Here is a 17,013-nt window from a genome sequence, read left to right on the forward strand (position 1 = left end):
TTAAAAAATGAAATTTTTTTAAAAAAAAAAAAAAAAAAAATTTTTTTTTTTTTTTTTTTTTTTTTTGCAAACGTGCATTTATAAAATGCAAGATTTATTTTGACTGATGCTACTGGTAGCCATTTAGACGTCAGGTATTTATCTCCAAATATCAATGATGAATTTTTATACATCTATATGAGACTTATTGAGATTCTGGTACAATTTCTGAAAGAAAACTGTCAAAATATTGCAGGGCTGCGTTATATAAGCATGGACGCTGTGATGTAAACATGTAAATAACGTCGTTCTCTGCTCCAGGGTCAGTACATCTTGACTCTCTCTGAGGACATTGTGGACGGACATGAGAAAGCCATGCAGAAGAGGCACCTGCGCATCGACCCTAAATGTCTCCACTTCACTCCAAAGGACTGGAGCAAAAGAGGAAAGTGGTAAAAAAAAAGAAAAAAGAAAAATTCATCTTTCTCTTCACTAAACCCTCAAACCTGGACAGCAGTCATGGAGCAAAGTGTTGGATCAGATCAAGTTTTTTTTTGTATTATTCTTGGACTTCTCTTCAGATATACAGTGGAACATGGACTTACTTGAGATGCATAAGCTTTGGTTCGCAGCGCTCATCGTTTATTGATTAATATATTTGTACATTCTTGGAAATGAGTAACGACGTAACAAAACTCGGCGCTCTTCACTGTGGAAACATTGCTGGTAATTAACCAAAATGTTGCGTTTAAAGTGACTGAAGTTGTTTGTTGAATAATGTAAAATTAAAACCCGACATTGGAAACGTTCAAGCTGTCCAATGTGGGGATTTATAGTTTTAGGTTAAAAGTTAAATATTTATTCTGTTGGCAGAACTCCATGTTTTTTTTTTTTTTTACTTGAAATTATAATTATTATTTGATCCTTTGGTCAACATCTTTTTCCATATTTCAAGTGTGAATATTATCAACCAAGTTATTTATCCCGGAAAGGCTTAAAAAATAATCCAACATCAGAAACACATATTTTGGTTTTTCAAATGCAACATAGTTTAGCAATATTCCATTTTGCTCTGATTAAACATTGTGCTCCACACACACAGAAAGAAAAATTATTTTACTGTTTCAATTTAAGTGACGTTATTTCCTTTTAAAAAGCAGCCAGGCTGCAGGATCTCTAATCTGTCCTGGTGGGTAAAGGAGGGGGATAACCCCACAAATTCCAATCTGTTGCTAAAATTTAGAGCAGTGGATTGAATTTACAGAATAAGATATATGCCCAATATAATTCTCAGTCAAAATAATTTCCATTTGTGGTTCTCTGAGTGCCTAAAATCTTAAATAAGTTTCTTGTAGGTTTTTTTTTTAGTACCAGCCTATGAATATAGTGTTCTTGAAACAGTGGCAATTTGAAAATTATCTATTCTTCACATCCTCTGTAAATATTTGTATAAACCAACATGATTATTCAGGTTTATCACAGACCTAGTTCTGTTTTTTATTACCCTATTTTTAAATGGGCAGAAGTACAAATGCTGCTGTGTGCTGACCATTAAGATTTTGATTTTTATTTTTTTGTATTTTATTCACATCCTGTGTCACAAAATATTTTCCCTCAGTTGAATCTGTTCCTGGAGACTGTAAATACTGAAGACAGAAGCCATGCAGAACTGTTAGAGGAATGTAAAATTATTGTACAGTTCCTTTATTTTAACTCTTATCTAACAGGCTGCACAACATGAAAGAATTAAGTGATAAACTTGTTTTAATGTTTACATGTGAAAAAAAAGGTGAATTTGTCCTGTTAAAATACTTGGTATATCTTTAAGTGTGCAACACTTTAGTGTCATTTGAACATTTGATATGGAAACCTTGTTGAATTCATAAAAAAAGTCCTAAAAATCATACAAGTGTCTTTAATGGTGTGTATATTCAGCATTTTTTGTGGCTTGCATGAAGAGAACGTCATGCAAAATCCACATATCATCCTCATCAGATGTAAGCAGATCTTACTGCGGTTTCTGCTGGGCGGATCTCTTGTTAACAGGAAAAATGCTGCGCTACAAATCAGGTTTTTGCAGAAAAGGTTCACTCTTGCACCAAATAAACTTGTCCACTAGAGGGCGGAATTTAGTTAACTTAATTGCGTAGAATGGCGGACGCTTAAGTTCAGTGTTTATGTTACGGAACGAATACTGGATAAAAGAAGGTAACGCAACCCGATATATAGAGCCGTAGCAAATAAATTTAACCTTAACAGGAAGCAATTGCTTTTCTTCATCAAGTATGACATTTTGACAAGTTTAGTTTAGCATTTTATTGGTTTATGTGAAGTTTGAATAGCTAACTTGACACGATGTATCTCTGCTTCACCACATATTAGCTCTAGTTCAACAGCTGGACTCAATAAATTATAATTTCTAATTTATTGAGATAGTATTCTCAATAAATTAGAATATTTAAAAAATGGTTTCATTTATTAAATGGAAAAGTAAAACAAATGAATTGCGTGTTGTTTTTCGTTAGTTTTGATTACGCTAGCTTACATTGTTAGGAAAACCTAAATTTAATTTCTCAGAAAATTAGACGACCAACAAAATATATTTTACACAAATGTGTCATTAACAAAATATGGAAGGTAAGTGGTAAGCCACTAAAGGTCATTGCTTAAAAAGAAAGAAAAAAACGGGGGGAGGGGAAGCTGGAAATGAAGGAAGAAAATTAATGGAAAAGTTGCACAATTAACAGGAATAACCCGCATCCTTTAAGATTTTTGACGCCAAGCCTTATCAAGAGATTTTGTTAGATCTGAATTGGTCTGGCTGGAATCAGACTTAAGGAACCATAGATGTAACCAGGACATGAGCTACTATTATATTCCTTGTATTAAGCCAATTCTGATCCAGAGACGATATCATAACCATCTTAGGCTAAGGAGGAGGGGATGGTCTGTTGCTTAGTTTTCAACCTCCACTTTGAGTAGTCAAACAGTTTTATTTTGAAATCAAATTTCAAAGGGAACCTCAATCAGATATTCAGTGCATAAACTGTACAATGCATGATGCTTTTCAATGCATCTCAATGTTTTACTATGTTAGCTGTAAGCCTTACTCGTCAAAGTTAGCAGAAATAATTGCTTGAAATATAACAAACACAGTGACGTCTCTTTAACACGAGTTTTGCTTTTTAAATGGAATGACTAAAAGTGACTTTTTATAGAAAAATTTGTTTTTTGAAGTATTCCTTTAAATATATGAATCCATTCTTATTTTAATAAGTGCATGTCCACATGGTGTCACTGTAACATCGGACAGTGTTGTTGGGACGTTTATCTTCAAAAACCAAAGATAGTTAATTCATGTTTTTGGTCAAAATGCCACCAGCTTGAAAGTAGATATTGAGATCCTGTGTATCTGGAAGTGCTAGGGTTGGTTGTGTCAAAATCTGGAGAGTTGGACCAGTGTGAAAATGAGTTGTAGTCAATGTTGGTTTTAGTTCTTTTAGGCAGTAAGATTCATTTTGGTACAAGTAAATGGAGCTTAGTCAAAAAGTGACATGATTTTCTGCTCTTGTAGGCTGTGAGTATTTCTCCTTTTAAGGATCACCTCTCTGATTAAAACACATTTAAAATTAATCCTCTAACCATTAATTGGCAAACCAAGACATGAGCTTGTTTGTTAGAAAACTGTTTTAACTATCGTCTCCTGCCTCTGTTTTGAATTTTCTTATCTCCCCAAGACACACTCCACCAACACGGCAGGCCTCTCCTCCTTCCCTGCCCCCAGCCTCAGACCGGAGCTGTTGACCTCGTAACACACACACACACACACACACACAGCCATATGTTACGGCCAGGACGAACCTCTACGCTGTAATTAGGGGGATGGTGCCGGACACTGTGCTGAGGTTAAGCAGAGTGACTCATCCTCTCCTTGAGCATCACCAGACGATTTGCTCAAATTTGCAGGTATGTTGTTCCTTTCGGTGCCGTGCTGGATGATGATGGGGATGGAAAACAACGGGGTTAAACTCCTGTAATCTCATTGCTGCTAAGCAGGTTGAGTGTTGTGATGATCTCAAACCGCACTGGCCTCACGCTTAGGACATACACAGAGGCCTTTATAAATAAACACAGCGTCACACAGATGCCCACACTCCCACTTTCACCTTTGCCCCTGCAGCTTTTGTGTCTTTATCTCTTGTGTGCAGAAACATCAGTTTTGGAGCATGTAGGTGGTCTTGACACTACAAGCCAGACCTTTCTGCAAAATTAATCAAACTCAGTTTAGATATGCAGAGTTGTGGAAAATGTATTTACACCCATAAAGATTTATTCTTTTTTTTTTCACTTAAATGTTTCAGATTATTGCATAAATTTTAATGAGACATATATATTTGACTGCTGTTTTGATGGTCGTCTTCTCGAAAGCTGTTTCACACCAGATGTTTTCCTACAAATCCTGGGATCAAGATGGCTTTCGACTACCATGAGTGAGGGATTTTTTTTTTGTTGTTGTTGTTTTTGCTTTGTTAAGATCCCAAAACTCTCCCATGGATGCCATTTTTTTTGCTCAGTCATTTTCTGATGGTTGCATCATGAGCCTTATGAGTGAAGAGAGGTCTGCCGTGCTTTAGACGTTTTGGGTTCTGCAGTGGATAATTGTTCTCTCTGCGGTTTGTTGAAGCCTGACGCCTTAGAAACGTCTTTTTAACCACTTCCAGACTAAATGACTTCAAAAGACTTTATCTATTCTTGAATGTCTTTAGATTAGGACATGATGTGACACTTTCTGAGATTTCTTAACCCACTTCATCTTGTTAGACATTTAAGAGATTTCTTGATTTTACAGTTCAGTTCTAATGGCCTTAAGTAAATTTTAACTAATCTCTCCAAAAAATGTTAGTAAATGTTATAAGATGTGATTCCTTTTTAAAAAAGGGTTTGATTGGGTTATGTGTAACCAAGGTTTCCCCCAGAAAACTTTCTAAGCCTGGTGGTTGGGCTCCAGGGCAGGCATTCATCCAGCTGTCTGTCATGTTTTTGAATTAAAAATGTTTAAAGTTGACAGGAAATTTGAAAATACCACTTGATAATTATGTGTTATTGAAAGACTGTTAGATTAATACCTGAACACCAACTATAAAGTCTTAAAAAATGCAAACATGAAAACAAAATTTAAAGTAAGCAATGCTTCGCCTCGTGGGGGCATAAGTAAAGCCTGGTGGCCCGCCAGGCTTATAATACACTGGGGAAAAACCCTGTATGATATTTTCCCCTTAAGAAGATCACTTATGGTTCTAAGGTACTATCCTTTCTCAGAAATTGAGATGGTCTCCACATGTAAACTTTCTTTGGCAACTCAGGAAGTGCAACCTGCCACAGGAGCGCTTATCTGGTCTATCTTTTACACGTCCGTCATTGTGTGATGCTAAGCAACAAAGCATAACAGGCCCAAACAGCAAAATATAGTCAGGTCTGTGGAAGAGATCATCAGATCAGGGGAAAGGCAGCAGACCCCACACATCCTGGACACAAACTGTTTATATTTTGTTGGTCAGGTCCAGAAACCACAGAGTGGGCTTCTTCTCCCCACATAGGTTTTTTTTTGGTTGTTCAGGTTGCATTAATATGACCTTCTTTTGTGAAAAACACTGCATATACACATACTTACATAAAAATCTATTATTTCATATCATATTTTTGATATTTAGATTAAAAATGTGGATCAATTTCCTTGTTTGTTTGCTTTATACTTTTTAGTTTATTACTATTATAAATTGTGAAGTACTTATTACTTAAACCAACATTTAGCTTTATACTTTTAATATCTGAGCAAGGCCTAGAGAAACGTCTGTTAGTTTATAACTTAGCAACCCAGAACAAGGATCAAACATGGAGAACCAACATTTAGCTTTATTCAAATCTAGAACTCAACCCAGAACAACTGGAACCAACATCTAGTTTTTTTTTTACCTCTCTAATCCAAACTTTAGATCCAGAGATACCTCTACCAGTTTTTAAATTATTCTTATTCTTATTAAACATGGGGAACCAATATGTAGTTTTATACTTTTCCCGTTTCCTCTTTCTTTTGGTTTTGTTGTTTCGTTTGTATTTTCTTCTTATTCATGTGAAGCACTTTGAGCTGCTTGTTGCTGAAAACGTGCTATAAAAATAAAATTGTCTTACTATGAGCAGCTATTTTCTTCCAGTGCGCTTTTATGTTTAAGTGTTGTGGAGTCCTTTAGAAATACGTCCCTCATCACCCAGCTCGGTTTTTATTCCCGAATTGTCTTAGGGGACCGTATAGCATCTTTAAAAGAGTTCTCCACAAATGGGAGTAAATGAGCAGCAGTAGTTATTTCGGCATATTGCGTCAGCATCCAACATCCCACCACGTTGCTTTTTGTCATCTTGTGTTGTTGTTTAAGCCTATTGAGCATGTGCTTCTGCAAATGTTTAAAGTGACCCTCTTTGCACGTCGGTGTCGGCCCTCCTCTCTGCCGCTGCGGTCTGTCCGTCTCTCCGACAAGGAGACGAGGAGGAGGGCAGGAGGGAGAGAAAAAGGGAGGGAGCCAGAGAAAGAGGGGGGACGGCTTTGCTATGATGTGAATGGAGCGCAAGAAGGGAGAGAAAGAGGGAGGGAGGGCAGCACAAATCAACCTGCCTCTTCTTGACTTCAGCAAACAGCACAGAGGAGCTCGCCTGTAGGCGCGGGGATCGGGAAGTGTGTGTGCGTGTGTGTGTGTGTGTGCGCTGAGAGCTATTTCGCGATTCTTCTTTCTTTTCTTTTTTTCCTTTTTGGTTTAGAGGAAGGGAGGACAGCCCTGGGGAGGAACCGCGGCGGCAGGAGCTCCCTCACCGTGGAGATAGATAGCAGAAAAATGCTGTCATGGGGAGAGAAGGAGAGCGAGTCGGCAGAGAGGAACAGGATGGAACAAGGCAGGGTCGAGCAGGACTGAAATGTGGAGGTAAGCCTCGTCTTTCTGCGCTCCCGGCCCGCCTGCGTCCTCTTTGTGCTGATAATGAATCTGGACGGATGGGACCGTGTTTCCTCTGTATCGGCACGCGTGTACTCTTCCAGGCTCCCCATCCATTCAGAGACAATGTAGGGGATACGAAATAACGAGCAGGCATCCTCCCCCCTCTGCCTCATGCCCTTTGTGTTTCTGTCACCTCCCTGGAAATCACGTTCTCCTCAGTTAGAAACGCATCAAACCTTAAAAATTCACTCACGACATTGGACATTTGAAAGCGCCTCACAACCTTTGTCGCATTTCATCCCAGGCCTGCCCTCCTCTCCTCCTCTTCCGACACTAATACACCCCCCCCATCTCCTTCTTTATCATCTACCCCTTCACACACACAAACACGCCGTCATCTATCCTGTCTCCCTCCATTGTGTGCCCTCCAACGAGGCGATTGTCTTAAAAACCAGTGTTATGACATTGTCAAGAAGGCGCCACGAAACCTTGAGCGCTTCTGGCTGCAGGACTTAGAGATGAGGGGCAAGGTGGAGGGAGGAGGGGGGAGGATGGATGGATGGATGGATGGATTGGGGGTTGGGGGGGCACTTAGAGAATGAAAGATGCAGGGATAACAAAGAGAGCATCCATATGTTTCATGTTTTCAAATCCTGCTCCGACAGTCTGGAATGATTTGCAGAGACAATGATGGAAGGGAGACGCGCAACCTGGACCGGGGTGTTGTTTTCAAGGTGGCAGAGAAAATGAGGGATGCAGGAGTCAGGCTCCTCATCCTTGACTGATTTAAACATGGGGCTGTGCGTCAGGGATACGGGGTCCTTACAGAGGCTGCAAAAAGAAAAGCTGAGCGGCAGGAAGGCAGGCAGGCAGCAGCAGTGGCAGCTTATGTAAGCCAGTGCACTCAAAGGATGGGCCATTTCATTTACATTGAGCATCATGACTCCTTGTCCAGGCTGGTGTTCGCTGTGGTTGGTGTCAACATGTTGAGGGATAAAATGCAGCTGGAGCTGACAGAAAGGGAAGGATTTATTCTTTTTTTTTTCTTTTCACCGACTTTAACTTGAACAATCCACCTTGTCGTTCTCCTCCTGCAGATGCTCACCCTAACAAATATTTCAGCGTGAAGTGCATGATGGTGCTCAAACAACACAGCCTGACCTTTAAATTTTGCTGCTGATGACATTTATATTTCTGCCTTCCTCTTTACATCAAACCTAAAGAACAGTAACATTTCCCTGTCTTGTAAATATATTCATACCTCTGAATTTGTTTCACGATTTGCTGCATTACAGCCACAAATTTTGATGTGTTTCGCTGGGATTTTATGACAAACATCTCTGTTCAGTCCATCATTCAGAAATAAAATAACTGATTCAGCTTGGTCAAGTGTTAGTTCATTAGAGAATCAGCCAACAAACCCAGAAGGAGCAGAGATCTAAGATATTCTGGAGAAATTGTTGACAGGATGATGATTGCTTGTGTACCTCACAAATCTGCCCCCCTCTATCAAAGTGGGGCAAGTAGGAAGCCTTTATAAGTCAAATTTGCAGTTTCCCCACTGCACATATTTCCAAAAACCATGCATCTTTTTTTTTTCCCCAGTTGTGTTGCTGTGTAAAATAAAATGTGTAAATTTTTCTGGTGACAAATTAAAAAGTTCACAGGGTTGAATATTTTTGTTTCACTCACCAAACAGATTCAAGTTATAAAACCGTTTTAATTGTTTTAGATCTACCTAGCATAGAACCAAATGTAATATAAATAAGTAAATTACCAAAATAACTGAAGCCTTTGATTTCTAAGTTATAATTTATTTTTTGTTCCTTGCATTTTACATTTAAACGGCTGAATTTTGCTTGCAGTTCTCCCCGGAAAGAGGTTTTAAAAGTCACTCTAATGGAAATTTACTCCACTTATTATAGTGTGGCAATTAGATTAAATTGGTTTTCATTATTTTTTGTAATCTAATCACCTCAACCAATTATTTTAGCCTGCGCTTTGAGAGTTAAAGCACTTTGTGTTAGTGGGAAGGGCAGGTGAGAGTTTCCGGGAATAAAAATGCAAATAACCATTTGATTTAAAACAATAAAAAAAATAAATTATTTGTAGATATTTTTCTGTTCCTTTTTTGACTCTTGAATGGAGTGGAAAGTAGACTTGCTTTTGTCTCTTCTCTTTCTATAATCTCAATTCTGATAGACATTTAATGATTGAAACATTGCGTTTTTATTATTTTAAATTCTTAATAATCTGACGGTGCAGCCTGAACAGTTTGCCAGAGTATAAACTAAGTGATTCTGTCTCTTCCAGGTTCAGTAATTATTTTCATCTAACCTCTAAGCCAAAGAAGAAAAGGCTACATCTGAAAATCGTTGTACATTGTTGCTGCTATCTTTGCATTTAAAGGAGAAATTAGCAGCTAGGAGCTTTTTGTTAAATGCAGTAAATTAATTATTTGTGAGCAAGTGAGAAAATCTCCATAAATACTGGAGTTTTGCAGATTTTTTCTGTGGAGTCTGTGGGTGTGTGTTGGCTTTTACAAAGTTAGGAAATAGAACGGTGGATGTAGATAATGTAGATAATCTTTTAGCTGTAAGGAAATTATGAAACAGAAGTGTGAAATTTTAAGCTTTTTGCATGGATAGGAGTGGATGTCCCTCCAAATTCTCTGAGAAATTACGAAGACATTGCCTGAGTCTTGAATGCTTGAGTAGAAGAAGTTGGTTGAACTATCAGACTTTAAGCTTCTTTTTCCTGGGATAAATTCGGCTGAAGAAATGGAGCTAAATAATGACAATAATTGGAGGACGACTGGACAAGAGCATCTAACAAATATGATTTGTTTGAAAGGATTTCCAAGAGAAAGTTGCTTCTTTCTGAGAAGAATATGGCAGTATGAAACCAAAATGAAGCACCTCTTCATTTTGGTGGTGGAGAGTTGGTGATTTGGTCTCTTCGATTGACCTTTCACCTCCTGAGTTAAACGTGAACTCCCCTGAATCCGTTTGCATGTGTTGAGTTTTCCTCACAAATATCAGTGGTGTGTGGGGATGTACTTCATTTTTCACGTACTTTTTCTTTTGTGTTTTATCTTCCAGATATACTGTACACGTTACATCTGTTGGTCGAGGTTTGATGCAGTCAGTATGAGATTTAAATGAACATAAAAACTTGCAAAATTACACATTTTTTGCTAGTCAGTCTTTATTTCTGAAGCTCTTTTCCCCAGAGAGATTTCAGATTAAAACATAAAGTGTTGAAATGGCAATGGCAAACAAGGAAATACGCCTATATGTGGAGGGGGAAGCCTGACAATTTGATAAACGTGGAGAATAAAAGGCAAATAAAATATGAAAAACTAAAAAAAATTGAAATTATAAAAAATGTATGTTATCTAAAGCTTGGTAAAAAGAAGTAAATCCATTAAAAGGGTAAAAAATGAGAATGCATTAACATAAATATCAAGTAACATAAATAGCTAGAGTTAAAGAAGGATATTATATCAGACTTTAAGAACTAAAGATAAATCAATAAAAAGAACCATAATGATATTTTGCTGTGGGTCAAAAACAAACTGCAAAATCTACCAACCAAATTTCTGCTTCCTGAAACAAAAACAATGAAACGTTAGAAGGCTGATATTTTAGCTCCTTTAAGCCTCTTTTGGACTTAAATCTCAGGACTGCCGATGTACAGACAGTTCTGATTGTTGCATTTATGCACCAAGAGCCTGAAAATTTTACCAGATGAATTCTTGCTGGTATCTCCTGACGTCATGCGGATGCCAAAATCTGAACCTTAAACTTTGCTTTCCAGGCTTCCAGTTGTCTGCTTTCAGTTTGTGCTGCACGAGATTACCATGTAGGATTTAAATATCGGGACGTTACTAGGCAGATTTTGCTCTGGGCTGAGTCAGCATTATATCATCCGTGGTTTTTTTAGGAGTTTTTTTTGCGTGACTACGCCCTGCCAGGCTCCCTGTAGGGGCTCACAGTGAGGCAGGCAGCTTGACAAGCTGAGCCTCCCCCTCATCGGATGGCAGGATGCCTCCAATATGAGCTGCTGGGTGAATCCTCTCAGCCTGCTTTCTACGCTCTTACCTGGCCCCAATGCACCACTGGTCCTTTTGTAATCGTTTTTCCCCTCCTAAATAACATGTAGCGGAAAGAAACATAAAGTGTAGGTGAAGGTGCTGTGATGTTCAGGGTCACCTGGAGTTTAAGAGATGAGGAAGTATGATATATATATATCTACTCAGCAGCGGCCATTTTATTATTTGTAGAGGCCTGGAGAGTTACTGCTGTGCTTTTCAAAATAACCGTATTGGTGCTTTTTCTATTAAAATCTCCCTCAGGGATTTTACAACCCTCATTGTCTGCGCAAGACAAAATGTTTAGACTTTTTAGGCATTGGAGGAACAGTCACTGACTTAACGCTGGAAAAATAATCTATCAACCATTTTAGCCTGGTTCAGAAACGACAAGACAAAGTTGTCAATCATGTTCGATTAGCATAATTATTGTTGTTAAAGCTGCAATACTTACCTTTAATAAAAAATATACAGTATATTTTGCATATATGTTAAAGGTGTCACTATGTCGCAATAGCTCCTCTTCTCTGTGGTCCTGCTGCCATCTGCAGAAATAGACCGCTCAGTCAGAAACAACCAATCAGAGCCAGGAGGCGTGTCTTAGTGCTGTTAATCATGATCGGGTAATGTTGTGCTAATGGTGGAAAAACAACTTAACATTACAGAAAAACTGTTTATAGGTGTCCATGCTAACGAGCTTGAGCATTCAGTCTCCAGTGTGGGAAAGGAGCTTTACCAGCAAGGTGGAGGGTGAGAGCAGCGCATACACGATCTTAATTGACAGCGCTGAGACCCTCCTCGTGGTTCTGATTGGTTGTTTCTGACTGAGCGATGGCAGTAAAACCACAGCAAGACGGCAGAGAAACTCTGTTTTTTATTTTTTATTTCACAGATTATTTACCTCATACTTTTGCAACAAGTTGACAGTTTTAACGGAAAATGTAAAAACATATATATTCTTTTAAATAAAAGATAGCTACTGCAGCTTTAAATGACCCTTTATAACTATTTCAGTGATTAAGATACAAACTCTTGCAAAAGTCTATATAGCCCTTATACCTTTTGACATTTTTTCACATCACAACCACAAACTTCAATATATTTATTTGTAATCTAAAGCAGAAAAAGACAATGCATGGTTTTTTGCCAAATCAGCAAATAAATATCTGGAATCTTTCATCTTTTGTTGGTAATTTATGTTACTGCCCTTCTACTGTCAAAAAAATGTTAAACTTAATCAAGGAATGTAAAAGATTTTTAAGTCACGTTAGTTGGTGTTTACATAGCTCAGTTTTTTAGAGACAAACCACAATGTAATAAATTATGTTCAAACTATTGTTTTGTTTTTTTTTTCAAATGTAAGAATCTGATGCAAACCAAAAAGACTTTCAGAAATATGTTTACCATGTCCCTGCGTCCCACTCAGCTGTGTCATACACACGTTAAGCCATTTCATGGTGCAGTGGCTCTTTGTCATTGTTCTCGCCGCTATTACTGAAGAAGTGCACTCAGGGGCATTGAGAGCTACTGAAAGCAAACCGGGACCGGCCATTCATCCAGGCGCCACGTCACTCTATCACAATACGTGGTCGATGAAGATTGGAAAAAGGCAGAAGGGATGCCATTGCGATCGCAGTTTAAAAATACTCGCACAGAGCCTGCTATTTTGGGAGCGACGTGCGAAATATGAACGATCGTCACTGCATTTGTTTCACGTCGAACGGCCCCTTTTGTTCTTTCACAAACGTGGAGGAGGAAGTTGCTCTCTCAAACCGTTTCATTTGCACGTAAAAAGGCGCTTCTAATAAAGAAGTGAGAGCGGTTTCAGACAGTACGCGTTCTTCCTGATGTCCTGTTACGAAGGCCGAGCGGTGACCGCACTCTGCACACTGACAGAAGAGATGTAAGCGTGGTGACATACAGGGGGAAGAGGGACTGTTTCGGTTTCTTGTTTTTGCTTCTGAATTTCAGCTCTGTCTCACTTCCCCTTTTTTCTCAGTCATTTTCACTAACACAGAACTAATAAGTGAACTGAACGTACAGACAGGTTTGAGCTGTGCATGCAGGTACAATTGCTTCCTTCTTTTTCTATTCGTGTGCAGACACCTCAGACTGACACAAACGCGAAAACCACAGATGTGCAGAACATGTTCCTTGTATGCACATGTTCCATCACAGCAAAGCTGCAAAAAGTCAGCCGTCATCTGCGTCACCGGTTAACAGATCAGAGCTTTTTTTTTTTTTAATTTAGGTCAAAAGGTGCAGTAATGTTGATACAATTGGCACAAGGCTAGGAGAAGTGAGCTGCAGCAGCATGTATTTGTCACATTAACTCACATAAACAGTCTAGATTTGGGATTTTTCCTCAAATTCAGGTGAGTAACTTTTTTATTCGTTTTGCTAGTTCTGCAGATTTTTTCCAAGCTTGTTTGATTTCTGATGGTTTCTCTAAGATTTTTTTTTAACCTCCATAGCGAGAACACCCAATAATAAGTCCTTATGTAAAACATTAAAAGTTGTAAAGTTCGAAGAAAAGCTGTTATTTCCTCTCCTCGCTGTACAAGCAGAAGGAATAACCTAGAGTGATGCCCGTGCCACCAAAGCCAGCAGGACACATCAATCTGTTTCTCCAAATAATGAGAGCCATTTGAGCCCACTGAGCTTATAATGGACATGGATGGAACCAATGTAGCTTGTAAGTCAAATGGCAGCCATTACGGAGCGACCCCTCTTAGCTGATACCTTTACTCATAATCAACACTCATTTAAAGGAAGCAACGACAGTTTTTAGTTCGGCTCGCTGGTAAACAAAGAACACAAGCGACAAATGGAGATGTGCTGGCCGTGCAGCTGTCCCGCGTACGCTTGGCTGCATTTCAGCGCTCGACAGAGACTTTGAGGAAGCGGAGGAGGTCAGCCTCTCTTCCTCTGAAAGCAGACAAGGTGGATTCAAAACGCTTTAGTGTGCTTTTTAGGCAATATTGAGCAATCTCTGTTGGGTTCGCACAGATGATGGTGGAGCAACAGTGAGGCGTTGAGCACAACATAATAGCCGCAGTCATGAAGCTCGAGGGTCACAAACGCCCGCCAACACACACATGCGTGCAGAGAGTGGCCGCAGCAGGACAGCTGCTCTTCCTGTCTCTGTGGGGACAGTGAGACACAGATACCAGGCTCAGACGAGCCACCAAACGCACACAAAAACACTTTTCAGCTGCGCTCCAGCCCTAAATCTCTCCGCCTGCTCAGCCGCGCTCATGATCTACCCACAAGGTGTATTTTCAGATGCACAGGAAGTTGCAGCAAGTAACATGTCAGACAATAGCTCGAGTTTGGTGCCTTCTGAGCGGCACACACGGTAGGTCAGGAGTAGCTCAGAAATAACCACTAACTGTTTGAAGAGGAAGTTGCATTTTAATAAATACAATGCTATTCCCAGCAAGCTTTCTAAACTTTCCACTCAGACTGAAATATTTGCTCATTCTCTGATGCAAAACAATTTAATGTAGGACAGATTAGGTGCAGCATGAACAGATTTTCAATCAAATTTAGGTCTAGACTTTGACTAGGCCAGTCCAGCATGTTGATGTCCAGTTTCTTTTGCAGCTTCTGACAGAATTGGCATCCCCAAAACACAATGTTGCAACTACTGAGGCTTCACTGTCAGGATGGTGTGTTCAGGGTTATGCACAGTGTTAGTTTTCTGTTTTGCATAGAGGTCGAAAGGTTAAGTTTTGGTCTAATTTGCCTAAGATTCAGATGTTATCTGCACTGTTCTGTGCATGTAAAATCCTGATAAAACACACTGAGGATTGTTGCTGTTATTTCATATGGTTTATCCTTCAATACGTGACAGTATAAGTTGGCCTGACTATTCTGTAGCTTAACTGTTTCTTTCCGAAAAGGCAGACAAAAGAAGAAGTGAAGCTGCACCAGACGCAGACCAACGTCACACGACCAGTGACCTTTACAAAGACAGGTTTTACTGTAACACACGAGATCCTCTGAGACGTCCACTGCAGACTTAGATATAAATCATAACAAATCAGCTCCATCCAGCTCATGAATTATTAATCTGACAGTAACCCTCGCCCTCTTTCGTCCAGCCGTATGAATAATGTATTAGTCAGAAGTCTTAATGTCAGGTTATACTTAGGAGCCAAACAGAAGTCGGGACCTCAACATATAACAATCACAGCAGACTGCTTTTTTAGGACATTAACACCCTTCTCTGAAACAACACCAGTAATAGCATGCTTAAAGAGAAACAAAATTCTTTGGAAATTGTTTTATTTGAGGGGAATAATAAGCTGCTACATTTTTAATTAGGGGAATAGAATAGTCTCCATGTTTTAGACGTTCCCCACTTTAACGCGTCTGTTTCAAATTAATGCCTCATTATCAAGCTTCTGTAAATCTTTCTGTGGAAGTAATTCAATCAGTTTTGATTCATCTATCCAAACATGGCTAACAGGTGAAGATAACAGATTCATGGTGGGAAACCCAGACATCCCTAACAACAGCCTCATTTTCAGTCTGGGGGAAATCTTAAGGAAGATCCAAAGGCCTGAAGGGTAATATAGTCCCTCCAGAAAGTCCAGAGTCTCCTTTCTTAGGTACAATCCTGCAAAACCTCCAAATAGCCCAGAGTGGAAGATCAGGTACCTAAACTACCTGAGGTTATTATATTTGATGTGGAGAAGAAGCAGAATCTGAATGCCCCTAGTAGACAATAGCACCATTGTGTATCTGCCTTGGTATATATGGCATATAAAAGGCAGCTTTAATTAAATAACGTTCCAGGGTAACCTTTCTATACTTCTGATACTGAAAAATTCTCTGGTATTAGCAACACAACTGCTTTGTGTACCAAACGTAATGATACTTCCTCCCAGGTTTTGCAGTATTTGAGTAGTAGTAGTGCAGTGGCTTAATGATTTTACCTGAATTCATGATTTAGCTGGATTATTGAAGATTTCGTCATCTCTGCATACAAACTGCGTGGAGTGGCTCCAACAGGCGTGCAGCCTGACCTATTTTCTGATTAATTTAACAAATACTTGACCACATGAAGTAGTTTGTGTGTAGAGCATTGAGCTTTCATCGTAATCCATCAAGTAATCAGTTGTTATGGAAGGAAAACCTGAGACAAAAACAACCTGATTGTTATAATTTATCATTTATTATAGTTAGTTTTGAATGTTGTAACAATTCCTGTCCTTTTTGAATCATCCTCCACCTCCCTACCATTCCTCCTGTGCCTCAGCATCTCAGTTGCTAATCTCTATATTAGGTCAATGCAGAGATGGCTAGTCCAACCAGGAAGAGTTTGAATGCATGGCTCCTGAAATGTTGTAATCTGTCATGTTGTTTCTTATTGAAAACAATGAGAATGCAATGACAATTAAGAATCATCGTCATGTACTTCTCTAATTTAGACCAAACTAAAACGTGGTATTAGTTCGGCGGTGAGATCAGAAGATTGTGTCTTCTGTGAAGGAAGCTCATTTCACCAGCGTGTCCAATGGATTTTGTTCTTTAAATCATAATCCACATCTCATAAACGGGTTAGGATCGGAAGTAAATCAAGGCACTCTTCTTTCTTCGGTTGCAGCAACAGACAAAGCCTGATCTATCTGTCCATCTTCCTCTCTAACACACTATCACTTTTGAACAAGTCTCCAAGGTACTTGAACTTCTCCACTTGAAGCAGGAACCGACCCCCTGACCCGGAGCGAGCAATCCGTCTTTTTCCCGTTTAAGAACCAGGACCTCAGATTTAGAAGATTTGACTTTTATCTCAGCCTCTTTACACTCATCTAAGAACCTCTCCAACACTTTCAGTTATCGCCTGGAGTTTCCAACAGGACACCGTCTCCTAAAAGCTGAGACCCTGAGGTTACTGACCCTTCTACCTATGACTGAGATCCTATCCATGAACACCATAAACAAGATTAA

The 17,013-nt window shown here is 39.2% G+C and overlaps 2 protein-coding genes across 6 annotated transcripts in view; both read left to right on the plus strand.

Moving 5' to 3' along the window:
- LOC106962371 (histone acetyltransferase KAT5) overlaps positions 1-1,883 on the plus strand; it is a 14,493-nt gene extending 12,610 nt beyond the window's left edge. For both annotated transcript variants that reach the window (XM_015056755.1, XM_015056756.1), the window contains one exon: positions 301-1,883. In XM_015056755.1, coding sequence (XP_014912241.1) covers positions 301-435 — 135 coding nt within the window. In that variant the 3' untranslated portion in view covers positions 436-1,883. The remainder of the gene's footprint in view (positions 1-300) is intronic.
- A 1,898-nt stretch (positions 1,884-3,781) lies between these two features.
- The window catches only part of sipa1 (signal-induced proliferation-associated 1), a 48,275-nt gene continuing 35,043 nt past the window's right edge, over positions 3,782-17,013 (plus strand). Inside the window, exons 1-2 of one of the 4 annotated variants that reach the window (XM_015056761.1) lie at positions 3,782-3,945; positions 6,790-6,950. The gene's annotated coding sequence lies outside the window, so the exon portion shown is untranslated. Of the gene's footprint in view, positions 3,946-6,616; positions 6,951-13,327; positions 13,431-17,013 lie in introns of those variants that run through there. The other 3 variants (XM_015056760.1, XM_015056765.1, XM_015056762.1) reach the window with 3 other exon arrangements.

This window comes from Poecilia latipinna, unplaced genomic scaffold, assembly GCF_001443285.1.
Source record: "Poecilia latipinna isolate Pla-1442-1.1 unplaced genomic scaffold, P_latipinna-1.0 Scaffold1404, whole genome shotgun sequence".
Classification (NCBI taxonomy): domain Eukaryota; kingdom Metazoa; phylum Chordata; class Actinopteri; order Cyprinodontiformes; family Poeciliidae; genus Poecilia; species Poecilia latipinna.